This window comes from Chroicocephalus ridibundus, chromosome 6 (assembly GCF_963924245.1).
Source record: "Chroicocephalus ridibundus chromosome 6, bChrRid1.1, whole genome shotgun sequence".
Lineage (NCBI taxonomy): Eukaryota > Metazoa > Chordata > Aves > Charadriiformes > Laridae > Chroicocephalus > Chroicocephalus ridibundus.
The window spans coordinates 38187999-38214045 of NC_086289.1; the positions used below are offsets into that span (position 1 = coordinate 38187999).

Genomic DNA, 26047 nt, shown 5'->3' on the forward strand with positions numbered 1-26047 from the left:
TCACAGAGAACACTTCATTTTTGTTTCCTTAGTACCATAACAGGTTATCGTGTTCTGATAGTCTGAGTGCTTGCCTGCTCCAGTGTTTTCCAAAACCTCTGTTTTTTAGTGCTTTCCTCAAATAATCTCTAGAATATGAATAATGTCTAGAATATGAAGTGAATTGGTTTGGGTTTTTTTGCCAGGTTTTAACCGTAAAGAAATTCTGCAAATGTGCAATTTTCACATCACACTGAAAACTCCTACATGAAAATGTGGTTCAAATCCTTCATATCAAAGCTGTGAGAGATTCCTGTCCCAGAGTAAAACTGTATTTTTGTTATATATTTTTCACCATGCAAGTGTTCATTAGGAAGGTGAACAAATTAAAGCACTGATTCTTCAGTAATTGAGTGTGACTCATCAAAATAGTCTGGTGAGGTGGCTGTGAGTGACAGGTATTTTCTGCACGTTTAATTTGAGCACTGTTAATCTAATGGGTAATTTCAAATGGTGGGAGGCCAGCGCTGCAATCACATGCTGGTCCACTAGGAGGAAACAAACACTGTGCAATGGGTGCTCCTCGCTGTGGGCAATTTTTTTATGCATGCATGTATTTATGTATTTTTTTTCCCAGCAGCACTGCTTTCTGTCTGGGACGAGGCATCTAGAAGCGCTGCTGGGACTAAGCAGCTTTTCATGCACTTTGAGTCTAGGATTTGTATTGCCAGTTCCCCAACAGCCAGCAGCAGAGCTGACCGTGGCCCTCCTGGTCCTGGTAAAATTTTCACCATATTGTTGCAGTTTGGATCTTGTTCTGGGGCCTGTAAAATTTCTTTTGTACAGTTGCACAGCAGTGGGACTGGGATTTTCCTTTTAAGCGTGATACAGCTGGATAAAGACGTTGAAACATGAGTCACTGCTGTATCACGGTCAGTCACTCCAGTAAGGGAAGAACATTTTATAATACCAGGAAGGATAAGAACGTAGGCGTGAAACTAAACATTGGTATTGCGAAGAAACCTCTCTAGCCGTCCTGAGCATGGAAGCCTCTCTGCAAATTTGGCTTTTGTTTCAACCCCTGAAGCTTCAAGGCTGACAAAACCCATACGGGGCCCCAGCTGGGTTCGGTGTAAGAGCATGACCCCCCATAGCTTGTGGGCAGAGAGGGGATGCCCTGACACGGTGCCAGCGGCCTGAGTTTATCGGTGCTCAGTGCGGTCAGAGCATTTCACATTGACCTGCTGAGAAGACGAAATGCCTTTTCCATCGTCTCTGGTGCACCTGAAGCCCAGCAGCGTCGAATACCCCTTCCCCCAGTTGCTTTGTGCACCCAGGCTTGTTCTGCCCTGGTTTTCCCGCATGGGTAAGTGGCTTTTCTGCACCAACAGAAGAATGATCGTTTTCCTAGAGCCATTGCTAATTTAGGATGGGTACCGGGGGCTGCTGCTTGTTTTCTTCTGTAGCAGTGTTGTAGCTGTGGTGCTTAGTGCTTTTCTCGGGCAGGATGATTCCCAGGCTGCCTAATGCCGAGGGGAGCTGAATAAAAACTAAATAACAAAAATAAATAAATCAAATGTGCGGAGAGAAACAAGAAGGGGGGAAAAAAGAAGAAATAAAATGGCAGATGGGAGGAGAGCATAAGCTGGAAGAGAAGATGTAACACTGCTAGGTGGTAGCAAAAGGGATAAATCAAAGCGCTGAAAATGATACATTGCATTTCATCATACCTCTTAATAGAGCAAAGCATAAGATGTACAAAGTGGCTGTTGATTAGCTTTTGGGACTAAGCGGTTCTATTAGCCAAAAACAGACCCTGTAGAGCCGAGGGGGTTACGTGCCTGGAGCAGACATCCAGACATCTATTACTGTGGGTTTTCCTCCTCAACTGTTTGTGAATCCTGCAGTACTGCGCAAAAAGCAACATAGGCTTGTGCCGTGGGTCCCCTGTCAGCAGGCTAATGCTCCTCCACGCCCACCTTGGTGAAGTGTTTCATTAGATGTGCACTTATAATAAATAGAAGAAGGATTTATGGCTGTGCTCTCTGAAGTTGGGAAAATCACTGGGTTTACACAACTGTAGCGGAGCAAAATTCAGTCCACGTTTCTCACCTGCGGTTCGGACTGGTAAGAAAGGATTTATCGGGGTTCCCAAGCAACTTCTGTCTTCGATACATCACAGTTGCATATGCCTCACGTAAGCACAGAGAGATTGTTTCTGGTGCTATTTTTTCCCTAGCTGCAGACAGAACCATCCCTCCTCTCTGATTTGACATTGTACTGCCCTTAATCTGCTCCACTCTGCATCCTTTTTTGTCGCGCAGACTGCAGTTTTCTTTTGGTGTTTTTGAATGCATGGCACATTTAAAAAAAAAAAAAAAAAAGTGCCTTCTGCTCTCTGGGAGAAGCCTGTGCAGAAACGGGGAGCTTCTTCAGCGTGCCAGAAATCATAGCTTTAATGTGCGAAGCACTCAAAATTCAGCACACTGCAAGGATCTGTGCAGTAGCTGGAATGTTTGTGCCATTCAGTCAAGTCAGCTTGCAACGGAAAGGCAGCAAAATGAATAAGGTCACCGAGTGCGTAACTTTTCTCAAATACTTTTCTGCAGCTGGCAAATATCACCATACATGGCTACAATGTGGTCAAGACGCACTGTCTGTTCACCGCTGGGACTCTTGCTCGAGACTCAGATACTGAAACAACAGCCAGAACAGACATTCACTTCAGCAATTATTAAATTTGTTGTTCTTTTCAAATGGTGGAATCTTGCTCTTTCAATCTCATTCTTGGCTCCAACACCTGGGTGTCTTAAATTACTAAGAGTTGAAATTCTGTTGCTTTGCAGAAAAAGCCCAGGAATGGAATACCATTTAACAGAAGAGACTTCTTAAAATGCCAGTTGGCAGTGGGTTTAGTCAATAAATAGGTGTTTGATTTTACTGCAGGTGGAGGCAATGTAAGTGGACTCTAGGGAAAGACAAAGAGGCATTTTAAATAAGCCTCTTCGCGTGTTAATCATCTTAAATCAAGTACCGGGGTTACCCTAAAGCATTAGGATATGACTGGTAAAATGCCATCATACGTTTGTAAACCCTGAGCAGCCCCCAGACAGAGATACAACACCGTACTTTGAAAATCTTTGTTTAGAAGGACAAAGGGAATAATCCTTATCTACCTGCAAGACAGGAGATGGTACTAAAGACTTTGCTCTAATGCCTGTTTCCAAAAGAAGCACAACTTGCCCAAGGATGTCAAAGCACACACATCTCTCATTGTCCTTTTCTAGGGATGGAGGCAGCTAAAATACATTTCATTTATTCAGGCTCCCCAGAAATCGTGGTTTAATTACATCTTCTGCACCGATTAATTAACGGTATGTTCCTATTGTCCGTGAGAGACCAGGCGTGGAAGCTGGACTCAATACGTGGCGTGCTGAGGCTACGCATAGCAGCAAAATGACGCCTTTTGTTGTCTTCTTAATGCTCTTCCTGATGTTGCCCAACGTTTTGTCAGCTGCTGTTGGCTGCAGAGGCACACTGGGCCGATGATCTCAGACAACTGTCAACAGTGACTTCAGGATGTCTTTCCTGGCCTGTGACAGCCAGTTCCAGGATCAGCATCAAGGAGCTTTGGTTTGGATGAGTTTCCTCTACATGTGGATAAACCTTACGTTTACCCACACTGAAGCTCCCATGCCAACACTGTGCTTTTTGTTCAGTTTTGTGAGATTCTGCAGGATTTCTTTGCCACTGGTGTGGCACTTGACTGCCCTAAGGAGGTCATGGGCATCCGCAGACCTGGAGACTTGGTGCACGCTTCCTTTTGCAGGTCATGAATGAAGATGTTGAATAAAACCAGTCTGAGCACGAACCCACTGCTGCCTCCTCTCCACCCCGAGGTTCTGTTTGTAGAAAAGGTGATCCAGAAAATACCTCACAGTCATTTTTGAAACCTACTGTATTATCTCCAGGGAGCGTAGGTGGGCTTTTGACACTGTCCCTTTGTTTTCATCCTGGAAAACCCCAGATGCACCTGGTTGCCAGGGAGGAGAGTAGTGTCACAGAGTTTGCACCAGTCAGAGCCAAGTAAAATATTAATCATTGTGGTACCTGATGCCGCAGTGATAAGGCAATAGCTAGGAAAGAAATGGATGGCAGCACCATTGAGTTTTACAGCTACAACAAACAAAGGCAGCTTAGATTTTCCTTTACTTAACAAGAACAAAAAAAGACAGCACAAATAGAGGCTGGGCAGAGAATGGATGGAGAGCAGCCCTGAGGAGAGGAACTTGGGGGTCTCAGTTGATGAGAAGCTCAACATGAGGCAGCAATGTGTGCTGCAGCCCAGAAAGCCAACTGCATCCTGGGCTACATCCCCAGCAGCGTGGGCAGCAGGGCGAGTGGGCAGATTCTCCCCTTCTACTCTACTCTGCTCTGTGGAGACGCCCCTGCAAGTGCTGCCTCCAGCTCTGGGGCACCAACAGCAGAAGGACATGGAGCTGTTGGAGCGGGGCCAGAGGAGGCCCCGGAGATGCTGGGAGGGCTGGAGCCCCTCTGCTATGAGGACAGGTTGAGAGCTGGGAGGGTTCAGCCTGGAGAAGAGAAGGCTCCAGGGAGACTTTAGAGCCCTTTCCCATCCCTAAAGGGGCTCCAGAAAAGCTGGGGAGGGACTCTGGAACAGGGAGGGGAGCCATAGGATGAGTGGGAATGGTTTTAAACTTGGAAGAGGGGAGATTTTGGTTAGATATAAGGAAGAAATTCTTTGCAGCGATGCTGGTGAGCCCCTGGCCCAGGTTGCCCAGAGAAGCTGTGGCTGCCCCATCCCTGGAGGGGTTCAAGGCCAGGTTGGATGGGGCTTGGAGCAGCCTGGTCTGGTGGGAGGTGTCCCTGCCCAGGGCAGGCGGTGGCACTGGGTGGGCTTTGAGGTCCCTTCCAACCTAAGCCATTCTGTGATTCTATGAACTGTGAATCTATCAAAGGATTAAAAGCCCTGAGCTATTTAAAGAGAGCACTCTACAGCGGTCCTTCTGCTGCGAAACGGCGAGAAAAAAAGAACTGCAACACGGCTCCAACTTCCACACTGCTGTGACAACATCTGCTGTACCCCAAGTGACTCGGATGGGCCCTCCTGCCCGCAGAAGCACTGCTGCAGGTGCTCTTTCTCACCCATCCAGCAAATTATTGGTTTCACCGATTGACATTTCTCATCAGGAGCACAAACGGTCCAGGTCAGCTCCACTGCAATCTGCCCGTCTGGCAGCAGCTATGCAAGCGCAGCCACCCGCTGCAGGAAGTGGCTCTGCGGGCAGCAGGATCCACATCTCCGGTACAGACCTCACGCAGAAGACATGGCTGCTGAGGCAGAGGAGCGGTATTTTTGGCGAGATGGGGAAGAAGCGTCTGGCTGTGAACCGTCTAAAGGGACAGCCAAAAATCCAGCGGTGCTTGCTGTCAGCTTGCCTCTAGAATACCGATGTTTTGGCCAAGTCTCAGCCCCACTAATCTGTTTACCTAATGTCCCCCTGCACTTCCACTGAAGTATGAGCTTATTTCCTGTACTAAACCACCCTGCATCTCGCGGTTAGTTATTAACTAGCCGTTGTGTTTGAAAAAAGGGCTTTATTTCAGCAGAAAGCGGTATTTTTGTAATCCTCGCTCAGTTCGGGTGCGCTTTGCAATCTGCCAGTGAGACATCCTCTTGCAGCACGAAGCTGTTTGTGCAAAATAAATGTGTGTAATATCTATTGTTATTATAATATTGTTAGTGTTTACATTTTCGTCAGACCAAGTGAGGCAAGACTGTTTCCCAGCAAGAAGTAACCCAGAATTAAGCATAATTTTTTCAAATGTATTTTGTTGGGGGGCGGGGAGGGGGATTCCTACCCACCTGCCTCTTCTTCAGGAGCTGTTTGCAGCCTCTTTTGCTTTCTCTTCGAGTGCAGTTGCACAGCCCGGAGACAAGAAGTTTCCTTGGGAATCTCGCTGGTAGGTTCAGCTTTCAGTGCAGACTCTTGCAGTATCACACCCTGCGGAGAAATTCATTATTTGTCATTTCTGGTATTCTCTGGGTTTCGTTTGTTTTACTTTAGGAGAAGTTCCCAGATAAGATTAGTGAACTCTGTGTGCTGAAGCGTTGAGGGTGGAATGAGTGAGCGGAAGACAGTCTCGCGTCACTTGATTTCTATATGCATAAATCTGAATAAAGCAAATATCAGGGAAAAGGAAATAGTGTTTACTTATTCCAATTACTCATGCTTTCGTATTTCTTTTCATCCCCTCCAGGTCCACTTCTGTTAGCTCCAAGGATATCTAGAAGCTATTAGTTCAGGACTTGGTACTTGAATAGCCTCTAAATTGCACTTTTTTGCTTTTTAATTCCATTTTTTTTTCCCATGAAGACTTCAGGCTCAGGTAGATCGCGGTGTTAGACAGGCACTCATGCAAGTCTGTGGTTTTTTTTAATCATGGCATTTTAATCATGTTTTTCTCTCTGCATTTAGAGCTGGATCAGACAGTCTCTCACATCTCTGCAGGGGGAAATATCTTTCCACAAGGCTCAGGTTGGCATCCGAACCTTGCAGCAGCTGCCGCTGCCGAGACCAGGAGCTTTCTCTCTGCCACACACATACCACTTGTGCTTTTTTTTCACTCTACTCCTCATTAATTTTTTTGTGTGCAAGGGTTGGCCAATCTGTGGTTTTTGTCTCCTGCGTCAGTGCCCCCCGGGAAACTCCAGCATTGGGGAACCGAAGATAGGAGCTTATGCTTGCAACCATCTGACTCCTAATCTTTAGGGCTGGACAGTAATGAATGGTGAGAAGAGGACATTCGGGAGGGAGGGATGTAACTTTTCTGACCAGCCTTGTTGCTTCAAAAAGGATCTCGCTGAGTTGCTATCACTGCCTTTGCCATCTTAACCAATTAAGAGAGTGAAACAAATTGTTCCATGGACAACGAACTAAGGAAACTCAGTTTGGACAGATTTATGTGCTACGCTCCTTCCTCTCACTTTTCAATACCCTCATTTTCCCTGTGACCTTCCTGTCCCTTTGATACTTTAATTTCCCCAGTAAATCCCCTAGACTGCCATCCAGTTCTCCCAACCACATGCCATGTCTCCCAACCATGGGATGGGGCACATAATAGCAAAGCTTGCCGCACTGCTCAACGCTGATTCCTGATGTACATCAGCCGATTTTTATAAAACCTGTGGGAATGTCACGTATCTGCTAAAATTCATTTTCCTATCTCCATTCTTGTTTTCCTGTTCCTGCATCCCACTAAGACTAAACACGACTTGATACCGGTGGGTTCTGCAGACAAAGTGCACATCTAATATTCAGAGAGTTCAGCTGATTTTATAAAGGAAAGAAGCAGCCAAAAGAGAAGGCAGTAATTACAGGGTGACAAATATGCCCTAGAGGAAAGAAACGTTAATAAAGTCTCCTACCCAGGCGGTGGGCTCCGGGGTCCTGTGGGCAAAGGCAGGGCTCCTGCTCTCCCTGTGGGGGGTTAAAATTCGGATTAAAATTCGATGAATCCCTCACCCAGGGCCGGGACCTGCTGTCAGGCCAGGTGACCCCGCCTCGAATCCCAGACCAGCACCCACGGAGCATGGCCAGGCTCGTTTTTAGGCTGATTTGAAGGTCTTTTACCCATTTTAAAGGCCTGATACTATTTACATGCCTCGCTTTGCCCTCGCTTATCGTCCCTCCGACCCACTGGAGAGAAAAGAAACAAACCTCGGGGTGTCGGATGTAAAACCGAAGCGGGTTTGGGGCGTATTTCTCGTTTCCGAGGCCCGGCTGAGGCAGATGGGCCCCTGCCCGCCACCACACGCCCCTCACACCCCGGGGGACCGGCGGCGGGGCGGGGATGCCCACGGGGGCGGGTGTCCCCGGCCCCTCCGCGGGTCGCGGCCGGCTCTGCGGGTGCGCCAGGCCCTGCTGCCTTCGCAGAACCCCGGCGCTGCCCGCCCCGGCCTCACCGGGGCGCCGGGCCCCGGTCGCGGCCTACCCCGGGGACCGCGCCTCGCCGGGCGGCGGCGACGGCGGCCCCCTCCCCGCCTCGGGCCGCGGCGGGGGCGGAGCCGCCTCCGGGGCGGGGCGGTGCCGGGGCCAGTCGCCGCCTCAGCGGCGCGGCGCGGTGCGGAGCGGTGTGGACGCGGGGTGATGGAGCCGTGGGCCCTCGCCGCCCGCGTCCCGGCACGCAGCGCTCGCTGAGGCCCGCCCGCCGCCGCCACAGTGCGGCCGTGCCCCGCCGTTCCCTCGCCTCCCGCCGCCGCCAACCCCGGGAAATGGCCACGGAGCCCCCGCGGCCGGCGCCGCCCGCGGCGGGACGCCCCGAGGGCGGGCGCGGGCGCTGCGCGGGCGGCGGGCGCCGCGAGGCGGAGGAGGCCGCGGCGGCCCAGCCGGCGCTCGGCGCTTCCCCGGGCCCCGCGGCGGCGGCGGCGGCGGGGGGCCGGCGGCGGGGGCTGAACGGCTGCGTGCCGCTGTCGCACCAGGTGGCTGGGCACATGTACGGCAAGGATAAAGGCGGTGAGCGGCGGCGGGGCGCGGCGGTGGCGGCGGGGGGGAGCGCTGGGCCGGGCCGCCCGTGAGGGGGTTCTCCCCTCTCCCGCCCTCCAAACCCGGTTGTGGTGGGGCGGGTCTGGCTTCAGTTCTCCTCACGTCCCGCTGGCGGCGGCCGGTAGCTCCGGTGGTGGCGGTGGGGGGGTGTGGGTGAGAGGCGTGAGGGGCTGGCCGGCGGCGGCAGGGGGACATGGCACCTGAGGGGTCGGCCCCCGCCGCCTCCGCCTGCTGAGGTACCGGCACCTGCTGGCCCCCGGGCGCCGTGCTGGGGCCTGGTGGCCTCCCCGGGCGGGTCTGTGCCCTCTTCAGGGCTGGGGGGGTAGCGGAGGTCACCCGCTGTGAGGTGTCACCGCTGCCGAATGGCTGGGGGTTTTGGTGTTTTTTTGTAAATGATGGCGGGGCGTCGGGAAGGGGCAGTTAATGGGTGCCTTTAAGCCAAAGGGACGCTGCGGTTCAGCTGCGTTGTAACAGGCAGCCTTTAAAAAAGCGGGAATTTAGGTAACAACGTGCCAGTACTCTCAGAGAGCATATGTTGAAGCTATACCTTATCTAAAGGGAACCCCCAAACCAAAAACTGAAGGAAAACATTAGCAAGTGATTTTCCAACCTGGGGTCACCTCTTAGTGGCTTGTTTATTTGGTGGTAAGAGTAAGTTCAACCCAATGGCTTGTAATACAAATATCATGAGGATAGAGAGGATTTTTGAAGTGTGCCTCTGCTGGCTTTAATCTCCTGTTTTAATTCCAGGTTGAGGAGTGAGGTGTTGGCCCTTCTGATGAAGGTGCCTTTTAACGCAGGCAGTGGTCAGTGTCAGAGCGAGCGTCCAAGTTATGCCATTTAGCAACCTTTTCTCCCCCTTCCAGGACATCACATTTGGTGTAATTCCTGCCTCTCAGCCAAATGTAAGGTATACGTCCGTTCAGCTCTCAGCGTGCCCTTTGAGAGTGGCCATAACGAGTACCTACTGCCATATTGCCTTTGAACCTTGTTGGTAGGAACGGCCTCTGCCGAATGGGCCAAGGGCTCAACTTCATAACCCCTTTGAAATGTCAGTGCGTGGAATTACTGCACTAATGGCACTGTTAGTTTGTCTTATCTGCAGCCTGCGTCCGTGGCGTGTCTTGTTGCTGATAATCTCCACAGCAAAGTAATTCTTGTCCCTTGCCCCTGATGCAGCCGGTGCAATAAAATGTCGAGGGAGGTACATTGGATCCTTGAAGCTGTACGTCTGCCTTGTTTTTCGTATATCATAATACGGGGTGGGATCAGGCAAAAAGGCTCACTTCAGGCGGAGCTTCACCTTTGGCATGTCAGTTTTATCGCAGTTGGATCAAGACAACATGGGTGATACACCATCTGTATTGTGGGTGCAGCTCAAATGGATTAGGTAAAGCTGGCTCCACGACATCTCATGAGCAAGACCAGGATTCTTCTGCAGAGTTACCACCACGGTTGATGATCTCATCTTAGAAACTTGAATTTTACATTTTAAGTAAAGACCAGAGCTGCTCTGGCACTCGCAGCTCTCTCATTTTTGTAACTGAATCTTCTCGTTTTATTTCTTTGCAGATGTTGTATGTAGGAGTGCAGGCAGTTGAGATGCTAAAGATACAGGGTCATGTATAACTCTGCAGTGCTGCTCCCTGTGGTGTCTTTGTTGTGAAGCTAGTGGCCAGATGTGTGGATATATGTAGTTGCTAATAGCACTGGTAAGGACTATTACAGACAAATCTGTGTGCCAGAATCTGAGAACTTTAATTAAGCATGTGTGAGGAGACCAGCGTGTCTTCTGCCTTCTCTGTTGCCTCTTCTTACAGCAGTCGCCCTCCTTACTATTTTCCGTTCTGCCTTTTTCTACCCCATCAAGCCTTGAGTATTTTAAAAGCATAAATCTATAAAACCAGCGTGCCTTTTTGTCGGGATACCTCTCTTGCTATGCATGCAACGTGGCAGGTGTACCTTGAAGGTTGTACCTGGCTGGTGTTAGTGTCTGAGCTGTTTACCGATTCAAGTTCAGAGCCTTCCTTGTTCTGCCCAGCTTCCTCCTGCATGTCACTGCTGTCCCCTGTGCTCAACTTCCCTTCTGTCCCCACATAGAAACACACAGAGGACGCGTAGGTATCCAAATTATTTTTTAACTGTTTTGGTTTTTTTTTGGTTAAAGTGTGCCTTAAAATTTCTTTGCCGTGGGGTTTCCTTCCTCCTGAATAACGTTTTGATTTTCCCTTTGCTCCCTGTGACTGTTCGGTAGTGCTTTGCCAGGAACAGCATAAATCATGTGTAGTAAGGAAGGTAACCACCTCAGGTTGTGCTTAATTCCACAGGCAGGTGGAGAGAAATGAGCTGATGGGATATGCCACCTTATATCCCACACCTGGCTGCGGTTTGGTGCCCGTACCTGCAAAGTGCTGGAGATCCCCAAGCTGTTGGTGGGATCCTGTAGCTAAAGGCATCATTCTTTTTTGGTCTGACATGCTCGGTCATGCAAATTGCAAAACTTCTAACTCTGGCTACCGTTTTCCCAATGCAAAGGTCAAGGTGGCACATACATACTGGTCAGTCCTTATTAGATACCCACAGAGGATCTCTTCTAAAGTAAATGTTCAGTGTGTTTGCACAGAACCAGTTTTGTCTATGGTTGAGTGAAGCGTGTGGATTGGATGTGATAATTTTTGTTTAGAAGAGTGCATACTTCTGTATTAGTTATTTTTGCAGTAGGTTTGAGTTTCAGAATGCTAACAAGCTTTGCATGCAAAGCCATAGGGAAATGTTTGTGAGATACTTCAGAATTTTAATATCGGTGTAGTGCTGCTGCTGCTTCAGAAATGTTAAATTGCTTATTCATGTATTAAAACAATATTACTCCCTATCTGTGCCGAAAAAACACAGGAACCGTAGAACAAAACCATGACCAACGTCCATATGTTAGTATGATCTGCAGGCGGTGGTTGTAGATCAGAGGGAAGGTTATGGAGTTTTCATCTTCTTGGTGAGCACTGAAACATGAATTTTTGGTTTCCAGGCCTGCCTCAGGTCTAGAGTATGTTCTCTAGTCTGTCAAGAAATCCAGAGGATGAGGGAACTTTAGACACTGTCAGGTTACATTAAACTCTTCAAATAATATGTATCAATCCCATAGTGTATGCATTCTACTTCCCAGAATATTTGCCTGGTTTGCTACCTTGTAGATTGTCTTCTCATCTTATCAAAGCCAACATGCAGATTTTGAGGAGTATGTGTTTTAAGAAGCTTTTTTTTTTTCTTTTTTTAAATGTTGTAACTGTTAGCAATACAGATTCAAAACAAGTGCTATTCAGGTGCTTTGTGCACTTTGCTAAGTTGTTTCCAGCACACGTAAAAGGGGACGGGGGCAAGAAGCCGTTGTGTCTGGTAGATGTTGTGGTGTTTTGCACGTTCTTGTGTGGCACTATTTTTCTAGTTCTGGAAAGTACACAAAATCCAGCAAGCAACTTGACTTGAGAGCTGTTTTACACAAATTTTTCAACCTCCTCTTTGTTCATTGGCACAGCCAACTAATGAAGCAACTTTTCTAAGCCTGGTGGTTGTTTTAAAGTAAATATCTTGGGCTCTAAAGATTGTGTTTAGTTTCCAAGACTGCACAACAGAGCCCCTTCAGAGATAATACTTTCTAAAAGGTGAAAGCACAATTGCTGTTACAACTGCAAACTCTTCTTGGGGCTCAAAGCTCCTGGCTCGCTTTACTATGTTTCCTCAAGTGCTAATCTGAAGATGGAGCCTATTTTGGATACAGTTGACGTGTTTGCTTCACTTCTAAACAAAATAAATTACTATCTGAAAAGCTATGAATAAATTCTAGGAGAAAATTTATTTTCCAGAAGTGTTTTTTTCTTTTTCCCTTGCAAACTGATGATCTTGAAATTTAGAGTGCATTTCACAGGGATGCAGTTACTTTTCTCCACTCTTGCCCATATCAACCTCTTGAGTACCCTCAGATATTCAGTTGCATTTCTTATGCAGCTACTCAGCGATCTTGCTGACTGGAGAGTCATTAAGGCTGTTTTGGGAAGATATTTTGGGTTTTTTTGGTGCCGGCATGATGAAGATGGTTGCCTGGCTGAGGTGAAATTCTGTATTGTGCCATGATTATGGGTGACACAAATAGTAGCACCAGATTAGCTGTATAGGGGTGCTACTTCTAGTAATATAGAAGTGTTTTTTTTCTACGCCACTACTATAGAAATAAGTTCACAGGACGTATATTTGTGTTTAGTTAGTGAGAAATGCATTAAGCTTGGTACTAACTGCTTTAACTTCTTGGCATTGTTGGAAAAACAACTTATTGCTTGTTTACAAAGGGAGTGTCTGTGTAATCTTCCATAGATGAATGGATGGGGTTTTTTGGGTGGAACTTTTTAATGTCAAATCCCAGTACTGCGGTGGCCTTGAGCAGGATTAGACCCAGCATATCATCTGATGGCTAGAAAAAGAGGAATGCAAGCAGACGTCAGCTGAGGGATTTGTGTAGGAGCTGCTGATTTCGACGCTACTGTGCATGTACTGAAAGCAGTGCAACTGAGCAAATAAGCCATCCCTGAGGTGTATTTGCTATTTCTGGGGGAAAAAAAAAAAGCTGTATTTCTTAAAACTAAGCCCTGATGGAAATGCTTCTTTTCTAGGTATACTGCAGCATCCAGATGGGACTGTCCTGAAGCAGTTGCAGCCACCACCTCGGGGTCCCAGGGAGCAGGAGTTCTACAACAAGGTGAGGGTTGGCTGGTATGGAGGGAGCTGCCTTGCTGTGGGTGAAATGACGTGTGTGGTTGGTGTAGAAGTACAGCCTTATCGGTGCAGCTGGGAAAGCCCAACTGAAATACCTGAATGGTAGCTCGCTGACAGTCCCGTCATGGCATCACTGTGCTGTCTGGAACATTCTCCTCTTTGAATGTCCGTCCCTGTGCCAGGCCTGCTTCACTCACAGGGTTTGAGCTTGCTTATTTGCTCATGGGTCAGCGGCGTTTTCACAGCGTCTAAGACTTTATTGAAAAGCCTTGTATTATCTCCATCCATGATTGAAGGGTAGTGTGTTTGATCCTGTCTTTCTCATGTTGCTAAGTGTCTCGGAACTGGTTGCATCTAAATTTAGTATGTCTTACACTTTTGTGTAGTCTGGTTTAGTGCTAGAAGTATTGCTCTGTTCACTGTATCAAAGTTCTTCACTGTGTGAAAGCTCAGCTCCTTTGAAAAGTCAGTAAAAAAGTGAGACTCTCCAGTTGTTTTAACTTTGGTGGTTTTTTTTTCTTGTTGCTCATCTTCAGTTTGCTGTATCAGTAACTTTAATAACACAAACCAGGAAAGCAGTTGCTTGTTGTCTTAGGAGGGTAAACTGTTTTTAGAGCCCCTTTACCTTACGCACATACCTGCCTGTGATTGTCCATCACGTGTTTTCTCTCGATGGGCTTGATCTGTCATCCCTTTCCATGGCTTATTTGGTACGAAGAACTGTAGCGTAGTCTTCGCGCAGGATGAGAGAGGAGTCTTGAGACCCTCTTTCTGTTGTGTTCAGTTTGTTTTCCTTTATTTTATTTTTTTTTTCCACCTAGAAGGGTATTATTTTAAGTTACCAAAAGAAGTTATGTATTTTGTGAAAGTGTCCCACATTAAAACAGACTAAGCAATGTGCTCCAAGAGAACAATGTTTTTTCATACTAGCATTACTCGATAATTCTCATGATGGGACTGCTAGACAAAACAGCAGCTCTTGAGTTAGTGGTAGCTCAGCAGGAGCCAGTTAAATCTAAATGTAAATATTTTTCTGAGGTTTCTCAGTGACTGTTCTTTAGATGAGGTTAGGAGAGATGCAATCCAGCCTGAGCGGTAACTCTTCAGTAGGAGAAAGATTGAACAGACTTCTTCCAGTCCCAGGCTACTTACTTTTCTGTGAAATCCTGAGATACAGACAGTAAGGCGTTTTCACTGTCTAAAGCCAGGGGGTGAGAGGGGTAAATTAAGACGTTAACCATTCGCAGCACTGGCTTTATCTCTTTGCCTGTTGCTTAGATTTATGTGACAAGCCCTGGTCAAAATCTTTGAGAAAAATAAGTCTATATTAGTGCCCCTGTTACTCTGCCCTGTCATAGTGGAAGAAGTCAGGTCTCAATGCTAATAACTTGCAAAGTTACCTCCAATTATGTCTTACAGGGCCTTGCCCTGTTGCTTTAGACACTGATTACTTTTTTTTTCCCGTTTATAATCCATTTGGGAAAGGCGTTGCGCAGTTCTTATGATGGTGAAAGGGAAAGATGTATGCACAATTAGTTGTGTGTGGACTAGACTGGCATTCTGTGGGAGAAGGGAAGGAGAGGAAATGCATGGACATTATGTCGGTGAAAGTACAGGAGAAAGGTCTTGGGGATTTGTCGCTTCTCAATGATTAACTGCTATCATGTTTGCTCTCAGGCAAGAACCACGTGATGGGGGATATAGACACCTAAGCACTACATATGGTTGTTAGATGATGAGGATTACTGCGGATTGTGAGGTTCAGTGTAAGGTGCAGTTTCACGTACAGTTTGAGCTGAGACAATAGGGAAAGGCCTTTCTTCCCATTCTTGCCGTTTACCTTGTGCCATAATGGTGCTCTTTTGGACATTGATGAACTGCTTTGACTTATTTAAAAGACAGCAAAACTTCCTTGTTGGTTTTTCCGGTCTTCTCTTAGTGATTAAACTTCTAAGTGGTGGGAACAACAGCAAGACTGCCTTTTTTTTTTTTTTTTTTTTTGGTACCTGAGCTCAGTGCATCTTGTGGTCTATAATCAAAGAGACATTATCACCTTGAAGTAGGCTAATGAGCCTCCAGAGAATGGGGGAAGTAGAATTTTACCACTCCTTCAGACAAGGGGTTGTTTACAATGCAGTCAGGTAAAGTAGATGGTGAGAAACCATGAAGAAATGAACCAAGTGAAACAAGACTGATGAATCCCAGGCTGTCACTTTGCCAGGACTAGACAGCAAGTCTGTTTGTAAGATCAAATCAAGATGTTATCCATTAGTATATGTAGATTAATCATGACCTTTTTTAATTATTATTATTTTTGCACCTATTTTTTCATATGTTCTTGTTCTGTCTGTAGTGATAAATCAGTTATTGCTTCTGTTGCATGCTACATTACCCTGGCCTGAATTAAGATTAGTACCCCAGTACCTGGGCCAAAAGCAAGTGGTTTTTTTTACTTACGGGTAAAGCAAATGTCGGCAGCTATCACAGATCTGAAGCAGAAGTGTCTTCCAATAACCAGCAGTGACCAGGAAGCAGTATTTCAGCGTGCAGTCTGAGTGCTTGTGAACTGAAGGTTACAGGGAATGCGTCATGACAGAAGATAATGAGACAAGTTTGAATGTAACCCTGGCAAATTTAACCCAATGCCAGGGTGTATCAGGTAGACACTGTCTTCTATCTGGAAAAGCGAGTCTTTTCTTCTGAAACTGCTGGATTTGCCTTCTGCTGGATGTGTGAACATGCCAGAGGGCCATAGTCTGCGTCAGCAAATCACCAGAAGTCTTTTTCCCCTGGTTATTGGTGGGTTGTTTTCTAGTGAGCAGGAAGCTGAGTGCTTCCATTTTTTGGAATGCAGGCTTGAGCAAGACGTTGTAGCGCAAAATACTAATAGTGATCTGAAACCTGCTCAGAAGTGGGTGGCAATTGGGAAGTTTTGAAGAATTTCACGGGTCTCTGCCAAAGGGGAAAACTGTAAAAAATCTCTCAAGTTAATTCCTACTCAGACTGCCATTAGGTTACTGTTCTGTTTTCCTGACAGTATATTTTCAGTTTAGCAGTTAAAAAACCCAACAAAGCAGCCCACCATCTAAATACAGGTCTTCCTTTATAAGAGATTATTTTACTAAGTAAACCAAACTTTCATCTCTACTACAGCAATATGTGTCATTCTCTATGGATGGGGAAGTGGCTTGCCATGATTCTGTGTTATGAGCGAGGGGAAAAATGAGAGTATGACAAGAGTATCGTGAATACCTTCTGTGATAAAATGCAGTAGAACAATGCGCTGTTTGTAGTCATTGTTAATAACTTACTATGTATTGCTTAATTTATCACTGGAGTGTGACTTTCCATTGGTAATGTCCGTTTTCTATTGAGTTCTGTACATCTTGAGTAATTACCAAATCAAAATAATAAAATTTTAGTTTTGTTCCTGCAAACTCCCTTCCTGTACCTGAGGGCATGAACTTCTTTGAAACATTGGCTGCAAAGCCATGGAGTTTTTTACGAGCTCTTCTGGTACCCTTATCTGGGTAAAAAAAACAAAAACTGGAGCTTTTTTAACCTCCAATAGCTACAAAATACTTTGTTTTCAATAGGCATGAGCAGCAAGAGAATGAAAAAAAAATTGAAGTAGCAGGGTCATGGTTTTTTAAGGACTATCTACATTGGTGATCAGTTGTTTCCATCTAATAGAAATACTTGGTGAGAACGTGTGGGCAGAGGCACTCTAAAGGACTGCTTTTAAAGGAGTTTCGTGAGGGAGCAGTATACAGAGATGTGGAAATAGGAAAATAGCGTTGTTTGAAAACACAGTATAATATATTATGTAGTAGTGACCCATTTCCATTAAAGAAAAGAAATCAGTAAAAGGCAGTATGTGTTTGTGGTAGGCTGCCTACACATGCATGCTAAGAAATCCACAAAACCAGGGTACTGTTCGGTGTGTTTTAGTATTTGGCTTCAGCCTGGTCTAGTGGGAGGTGTTCCTGCCCATGGCAGGGGTGTCGGAACTAGATGATCTTTAATGTCCCTTCCAACCTGAACCATTCTATGATTATGCCAGGGTGCATTTATACGTGCTGAAACGGTCTGATTTAATTCAGCAGTGTTGGGAGAGGGAAGGGGAGAAGCCTATCAGCCCTCCTACGGTGATCTCTTCTGGCAGGTGAGTTGGGAACTGCGAGAACAGCATCCTTTGGAAAGGTTAATGCAGTCACTGTGTGAGGTACAACCTCCCTGCTTAGCTGGGAGCAGAGCTCTCGTCTCCAACGTGCCAGGCTGTACCCAGGAGCACGGTGTGCTAGCATATCTCTTTCTCTCTCTTCCTATTTACAAGTTATCTTCAGCGCAGGGTTTTTTCATAATTTGTCATGTCAAGAATGTAGCATTGCAGAAACTACTGTCCTGTTGGTGTCCCAAAGAGGGGGAGGAAGCTGGAATGTCAGGCTTTAAATAGGGCGGCTGCTTTTGTGGGCACAAAAAAGATAGAGCTTGGGCTGCAAATATTTGAAACTGAGGAGGGGAGAATTTACAGTTGTTGAGGTTACCTTCGTGAGTACGATTTCCTACAAGCTGTGTGTTTTAGCAGTAAGAGATGGAATGTTTCTTGTGTTCAACAGAACAAGAGAAGGGCACTGGACTATTTTGAGATGGCAGCTCTTTCACTTCTGATGTCTGGCATTCACTCAGTGGGGCTGTAAACCTCTGTTACTGCCCATACCTGTTCTGAGCATGGCATACTGAAGTTTTAAAGGTTGCTAATGCAGTAGCTAATAAACTGGGATTTTATGCTTAACAGATCAATAAATGTTCCTGTAAAATTTTATTTGAATTGCCTCTGCTTTTCCTCTTCTATGGTGACTGCGTGATGCTTGGGGTATGAGTAGTACACCTTCCCCCCTCATCCTGCCTGCCAAAAACAGTCCTGAGAAAGCTCTTGCAGCGTGGACAACTTCTAGCGCTTACCTTTATTTTTTTAATTTTTTTTCCTGTTTGCTAGTGGCTGCATATCAGAATTGTCATAGCTGGTTCTGGTGATGTTGCCAAGTCATGGCTCCAGATGATTTACCTGCAGTACTATAAGGCTTCCGAGGCTGTTGCAATGCAAGTCGTACCCTAACGCTCAGATAGCCTCGTGCCAGAGGACAAAGGTAATTTGGGGAGTTGGAGTGAAAAGGCAGTCGAGGTTCTCCCGGTCGCAGCTCAGCCCTGGCCACCCTCTACTTCTGCCCCAGTGCTTGGGAACCGAGAGAACTGATTCACCCCACATAGCGTTGGGAACAGATAATCGGGCTAGTCATCTCGCCTTTCTGGATAACACATCTCCCACCCATTGGCAATTAACAATGTCTCTGTTAACTGCCATAGCAGTAGTTTGAAAGTTCAGGGTTCAAGCCCTGCTGACATATAATATGAATGCAAGGAAGCTGTTACCACTGTAGATAACAGAAGTTGTTTTTCCCTCTCGTTACATGTCCTGAAAACAAAGCCAGGATGTAAGAGACACAAATAGCTCCAGCATGTAAAAGAGATTTACATTGGTTAGGTGAGAGGCACTTGAAAGCTAGGAAGTAATGGTTTCATGGTTGCCCACACAATTGTTGTTCTGAACTTTCGTCGGATGCACTATAATGCAGCTTTCAACAGGGCAATGACCTGCCTTTCTGTTTTCTTTCCCCTAAAGAACTTACCCATTTTGCAACCTGACATAAGGCAGAATTAATATCGTTTGTGCGACTTCTGCTGTCTCTCTGGTAACAGTTAGTCTTTGAGTTTGCGACCAGAGGGGTAATGTGTTAGTGAAGACCCAATTACATCAATATTCCTGAAGTCATAGTTCCTTGTGCCTTTGTGGTTATGGAGAAGAATTGTGCAGGAAGTATGCCTGTTTGGACCATTATCAATAATATTCTCCTCACTGTTTTATTTATTCCATTCTCAATAACCTGCTGCTACTCCTATGCCATGGCTTTTCGTCGCTGCTTGATGCTTGCTTCTTTTTTGCGTTGTCTAATTTTAATTAGTATTCAAGCAGCTTCAGGCAGTGCAGAAGACTTCTTATGACTTCCCTCCCCCTCCGTGGCATGAAATCAAGCCAGCAGCCTGAAAGATGTGTTTTGGCCTGGAAGCTCTTGCATAGAGTTGCAAGAACTGACTCATACGGCTCAGCCCCCTTTCAGCCTATATAGCACAAATCACGATAAGGCAGCCTGTGTTCTGTAAACTGTTCGCTGCTGGTGACGGAAAAGGAAGGGGATCGGGGAGGCAAAGCGTGTCTTGCTTCAGGATGAATTACCCTATTTTGTAAACTCAGTTAACTGGTTTTATAGTCTTGATTTAGATGATTATCCTTGACTGAAAAAGGAATTGGTGATGACCATTGTGCTGCTATTGTGTACTAAAATATCCTTATCCCGTGATCAAGTCTCCAGCTAAGGTTCTGATTTTCAGTCTTGTATGGACAAAGCTTGGAGAAATAGGATGCAGGGTTCTCTTGACATCTTATTTTTGAGGATGCAGTGCCTTACCCAAACCTTTCGCTACTACCGCATTCAAGGCTGCGGCTCAATATCCTGAGGAGTTCTCTTTGGCTATGCCTTGTTCTGGTACATCCAGCTCTGCTGCGTCTCCAGAAGGGGTGGTGGTACTGAAGTATACAAATTACCTGTTTGCAAACATTGTGAGCATGTTCTGATACAGCCCATTTCTGCCCTTGGTGTCGTTCCTCCTGCTGAAGAACTCTCTGGGAGGGATGCTGTTTTGCTGGGGAAGTAAGCAAATTTAAGTCCCCAAACCAGCGCGTGAAACTGTCTCATGCTCTATGCTTTAAAACACGAGCCTGGGCAGAAGTGTTGTAATAAAAGGAAGCACATGCAGTACTCCTCAGCTAATAAGAAGAAAATGGCTTTTTGACCAAATTGTGAAATACTGGCAGCTTGTATTCAGGTTTTTTTCTCATTAGGAGTTGTCTGAAAGAGATGAAGGATGAAGTGAAGGTTTAAGAATCTGCTGAGTTCCTACTACTGTCCTATAAACACATTTTTCCTACTTTGGATCACTATTAAATGACTGAAAGCCAACTGTACCAGGATAGTGAGACTTACAAAGTATGGCAGGTTTTTGTGATTCTCGCACTTTGCAGCAAAAACAAGTTTGAAAGGGACACACCACGCGGTGGTTAAGAAGGTTAACCCACAAGGGTCCGGTGAGCATCTGTTCCCCGTGCTCCTTGTATATTGTGTGCCACAGAATAAGCCACAGCCTGCTTTAATAAATCTAAGAAAACCTCATAAAAAGAGACAGTAAAAGGCCATTACTGCAATTTGATGCTATCGGGGATCTACTGGGTGGAGCTGGTAACAGACTGAGTAGTTTACAGTCCATGCTACATAAGTAAGCAGTAAAAAATAATAATCTAGTTCTCTTATCAACCTGATTTTGAGGAATATTCCTACCCAAGAGTAGATCTGGCCAAAAATAAAGCCAAATTGCATAGCTTTAATGTGCACATCCATAGTATGTTGAATTGGATTAAGTTACAGTACAGTGCTCTTGCTGTGCTAGAGGGTCATGCAAGTGATAACTTTTTCAGACGGAATCAAATTTTGTTTAAACTTCAATTAATTTATGAATCTTTCAGACTGCGGATAAACTTACTAAAGTTATGTTGGTGTTATACATTAAATACTGCGCTCTGCGCATTGTAAGCTTATTTAAAAATAAGATATGGTTGGTGGGCTGCCAATATGGGATTGAGGAAAGTGTAGGTTGCCTCCTTGAAAGAAAAGGAAAATAAACTCAGTCTCTGAAAGTAAGAATTCCAGTTTCCAGATTTAAAAAAAAAAAAAAAAAAGGCTTGTAATATGAGAATATTGCATGAAGCCAGGACTCTGTGTGTGTGGAAAGAGATGTGAATCACTGGTGCATATGGTGGAACATAATGTAATGTTTTGGTGCGTTGTTGGTCATCCGGGTACCAAATTAACCATAAGTAAGTTGAAAAATCCATTAAGTGTTATTTTGAATGTCCCACTGTGTATATAACATGCTTGTTAAAATTCCTGTGATATCCAATACTTAAGGAGCAATTTGGTAGCAATTATTTTTCAGTCTTTGAGTGTTTATTTTTTCTGAGTGTGTTTGTATTAGATATATATATAGAGAGATATATATATATATATTTATATATATAAAAATCTTGGCTCACCGTGCTTGAGTGTAACATCCGCTTAACCAGATTTTAATATTTTTTTTTCCTGCCTTACTGGAACAGACTGTGATCAAAGGCTTCCTAAGGGTTCTTAGTGGTGTTACTACTGTTCTTCTTTTTCACTTCCCTCCCCCCCCAACCCCCCGTGTTCTAGCACAAGTTAGCGTTGCTGCTTTCCTTTCCTGCTAATGGTGAGCCAGGGGGGTTGCTCGCAGGTTTGGGAAGCAACAGCCGCTGTACTTCTCCAGCAGACTGGTGAGTGAAAGGAAGATGCGGCCTCATAACTGATTCTGTATCTTCCAGTTTTGCACAGGCTACATGTAGGTTGGGCTCCAAAAAGTTAATTATTCAAAGCAAACAAAAATTACCGCTAGTTATTACAAAACAGCTGATTTGATGTTTGTGTGTGTTCTCTAACTACTGGTAACCCCTCTACTTAGGTAGAAAACATGAGAATAGCTCTTTAGTCCTCGTGGAAGGAGCTGTTGCATACTTTCCCAAATCATAAGCAATCAACTAAAATTCTTGTTAGTAGGTGCCATTCTTCTCTGTCCATTAAAAAAAAAGTAAAAATAATAAAATAAAAATATTATTACTAGCTGCCTCTGTCTTGGCAAGTGTTCTCATCACAAAGTAGAGCCTGTTGCTGGCAGAGGAGCTTCTGATATTGAAACGGAGACAATAAATCTGATGTAATGCTTGCAGGCTAGCCCTTGAAGTGATCAATTTTGACACCTGGCTGCAGGTGGGAGTTGAGTATTCTGGAATAAGGGGTAAGGTATACTAGGAAGTGGTAAAATACAAATAGAGATGAATAAATTTGTCAAAATTAAGGGGAACACAAGCAGGTTTTTTTTCCAAGAAAGGTAAAGATGTAATTTTAAGCATTTCGGAGGTATTGATGGTGGATGTACTGGAAGAGCAGTTTAGACAGAGGGCCTTGGCTGGGCACTTAGGGGGTGAGCCAGCCCAAGGTGTTCAGCAGGCTGTAGGACCACCTGGGTGCTGACATCACTGCTGGGGGTGGGATGAACATGTGTGTGGGACTGTGGTAGCCCTGTCTCAGATTGACTTAAACCACCATGAAAGTGCACCTTTAGGGTAGTGTTGCAGTAAATTCTTTGTGAGGGATGCCTCTTGCAGTGTTAGGGGAAAAAAAAAAAGCAACCCAACTTACATCTGTCAGGATGTGTCTCTGCTTTGAAATGTAAAATTAAATTTTGCCTATTTAAGTATAGCTGCTTCAGAGTTCCTCCCACCCCCTGTTCTCTCTTGCTCCCTAGCTTCAATCTTCAGCTGTGATCAGATGGCTTTCCAGAAACAAAGGGTAATACTTATTTATGTTCTCCGAAAGTGGGACAGCCATACTGGCTGATTTTTTCCATTGTTCTACCATTTTACTTTTCTTTCAGTAATTCCAGTGATAATTTAAGCTTGAACTCTTAAATAGTTGGAATAGCTTAAAGAAAAAGAATTTTCTTGGAGTTTGTATGAAAATACTTTAGCTGCTGTCTTTGTTCACCTTGCTTTTGCGTCTGTGAGGATTTGGATATGTCAGGGTGGTGGTTTCTGACCAGGTCTGTGTCTCCCCTTAAAACGCTAAGCAGTATTTGTGTTGCACCACCACTTCGTGCATTGCAGTAATAGAGCCATCTTTTGGCACAAGAGCTGTCCAGATAGACAAGAAAACTGGTTGTACTGTCCTTCTTCAAGGCAGGTGTGAATTGGCAAAGCGACTTGACTCTTTTTGCCTTGAAATTGGCCGGATCTCTCTGTCCACTGGTAGCTCGAGTGTTTGCAGGGGGTGACGTCAGGACGGCATCGCTACAGCTCTGTTGGGTGAATGGTAGGTGGCGTCAAACTAAGAAGTAAGAGTAAGTAAGAATGGGGGAAGAAGTATTCAGTGTCTTAAAATTGAAACTTCCTTATCAGATGACCAATGGTAGTATGTCTTAACCACTTTCTTTACGCTATGTTCTCTTTATTTTGGCTTCTAGTGGAGAGCATCTAATGTGAGCTCTGCTCCAGTCTGTTGTATGTGCAAATTGATATAACTGAACCAAAGGAATGTAGATTCTGGAGTAGAGACCTGGATGCGCAATTTGCCATGTACTTTTGGACTATATTTACTGAAGAGTCTCCTAACCTACTTAAGAGGCTGCTTAACAGGTGTTTGTGCTGTTAATGTAAATATAATCACCTACACTTTCCTTGGTATCTTCTTTAATAGGTTGGGGTTTTTTTAAACAAAGAAAAAGATGAATGGGATTGCGGTGTCTGAGGGATCAGGCTTTGTTGCACATTCTGAAAGAAGAATTATCTTTGACTTCAAAGAGCTCTCAAGTTCTTTGAAGACTCCAGCTCTTAAGCAGTTAAAGCTTAACGTTAATATCCGATTGTGCTAGCGAGTTGTGAACCTAGGAGTGACTGAAGGGCAAGAGGAAGCTCAGTTCTGTGGCAAGAGATTAGTGATGAAACGTGGTCTCTAATTTTGCAATTTTGACCAAGATGCCCACTCCCCTGCTCCTGGCTCATTTGGGTGGCTTGCAGCAATTGTATAGGCGGTATGTGGGTAGAGTAAATCATTTAAACTTCCTTTGTTGTTAATCTTTAGTTGCCCAGGAGTTTTGTGGGATGAAAGATGAGATGGGAGTTTGCTGTCTTGTGACCTTTTCCGCTTGTGATGGGGCAGGGTGGGGTTATGGCCTCACGTCTTTTCAAAATACTTGAGTGCCTTGCCTCTGTAGTAAGTGCTTATTGGAAAGAAAGGGACTGGATGATCTGTCTCTGCCCAGCTTACCTCTGATGGTTTCAGAGCCACTTGCTGCATATGGTATCTGTGGCTCATCACTCGTGGCTCCGCCACAGTGTTTGTCCAGTGTTGCTGGTGGTGGTGCCCAACTGCTGCCTTTTGGGTTCTTCTGTCTGCTGAAGTTGTGAAGCTCTGCTTCAGAAATGGGTCAGGGTTTGCTTTGCTTCTTGTAAAGGTGATTCCGTGCCTGGGGCTGCAAATCTTGCTAGGATCAGCCTAAATTTGACTGTATAAAACACGTGGAAGTGGATAAAATAAGACCTACTGGTTTTATGGTGGTGTTAGAGAATGACTGGTTTGATAAACATCACCAAATAAGTATCTCTTTGGGACTCTTTTTTTTTTTTTTTTTTTTTTCAAGCTTATTTCCACAGCCTTCATTTTTTGGAAGGCAAGATGGCTAACTCCTTGCTGTAATTTTTTTTTTTTTTTTCTCCCCTGTCTCCTGGAAGAAGAAGATTGTCACAAGTGTGCCCCATCCTTATTTGAAAATCCATTGCGAATTATGTGATCTAATTATGGGAATATATCCTGATTATTTTTAAGCTTTTTTTTGTGTCTTTCTATAGGTATCTTCTGTGAGAATAGTGATTACGATTTCACATATAGTATGGCTATATATTGGATAGTAAAATAAGCAATTCAATATAATAGCATTTAGCATAATAGTATTCACAAATATTTAACTTTTGGAATTACTCTGGTATCATAGAATCATAGGGTTGGAAAGGACCTCTGGAGATCATCCAGTCCAACCCCCTGCCAGAGCAGGGTCACCCAGAGGTGGTTACACAGGAACGCGTCCAGGCGGGTTTGGAATGTCTCCAGAGATGGAGACTCCACCACCTCTCTGGGCAGCCTGTGCCAGGGCTCTGCCACCCTCACAGGAAAGAAGCTCCTCCTCATGTTTAGATGGAACTTCCTATGCTCAAGTTTGTGCCCGTTACCTCTTGTCCTGTCGCTGGGCACCACCGAAAAGAGCCTGGCCCCATCCTCCTGACACCCACCCTTTAAGTATTTATAAGCGTTGATAAGGTCCCCCCTCAGTTGTCTTTTTTTCCAGACTGAAGAGACCCAAATCCCTCAGCCTTTCTTCATAAGAGACATGTTCCAGTCCCCTAATCATCTTTGTAGCTCTCTGCTGTCCCCTCTCCAGCGGTTCCCTGTCCTTCTTGAACCAGGAAGCCCAGAACTGGACACAGTACTCCAGGTGTGGCCATATTCCAAATGTATCAGACATTTGGAATATGAGCAGGGCTGGCTCAATGCCAGTCATATTTGTGGAAACGAATACTACAGACACTTGCAAGTCAAAACAGGCTGGTGCTACTTTGAGAAAGAAGCAAGGGCTCTCTGAGTTACTAATTGCTAAATTCACAGCTGCTGTTTCAACCTCAATTTTTTGGCCCTTGTACTTGCCTGGTGTAACTGGGTGATGTAGGAGTCTGGAGGGAAATGCAGTGTGCGCTCAGGTAATTAAAGTCTGTAATATAATGCATACACATTAGGAGACAGAATTAAGGTTGCACTATCATCTGTAAATCTTGCATTTGCTAATTTGAGCACATGAGTCATTAATGGCTCCCCACCCCTCAAGAACACACACCACACCCCCACCAAAATCCAGGTTGGAAACAGAACACTCTGCCTGATGTTGGCAGCTGGTTGTGTATCTGGAGGCTCTGCAAGCCACAAGGGCTACTGTCCCTTTAGGGA

General features: G+C 45.3%; 1 protein-coding gene across 1 annotated transcript in view; it reads left to right on the forward strand.

Annotated features, from left to right (window-relative positions):
• Nucleotides 1-8026: 8026 nt before the first annotated feature.
• IPMK (inositol polyphosphate multikinase) overlaps nucleotides 8027-26047 on the forward strand; it is a 43603-nt gene continuing 25582 nt past the window's right edge. The window contains exons 1-2 of the mRNA XM_063339475.1: nucleotides 8027-8516; nucleotides 13208-13293. Of these exons, the coding sequence (XP_063195545.1) occupies nucleotides 8276-8516; nucleotides 13208-13293 (327 nt within the window). The 5' untranslated portion in view covers nucleotides 8027-8275. The remainder of the gene's footprint in view (nucleotides 8517-13207; nucleotides 13294-26047) is intronic.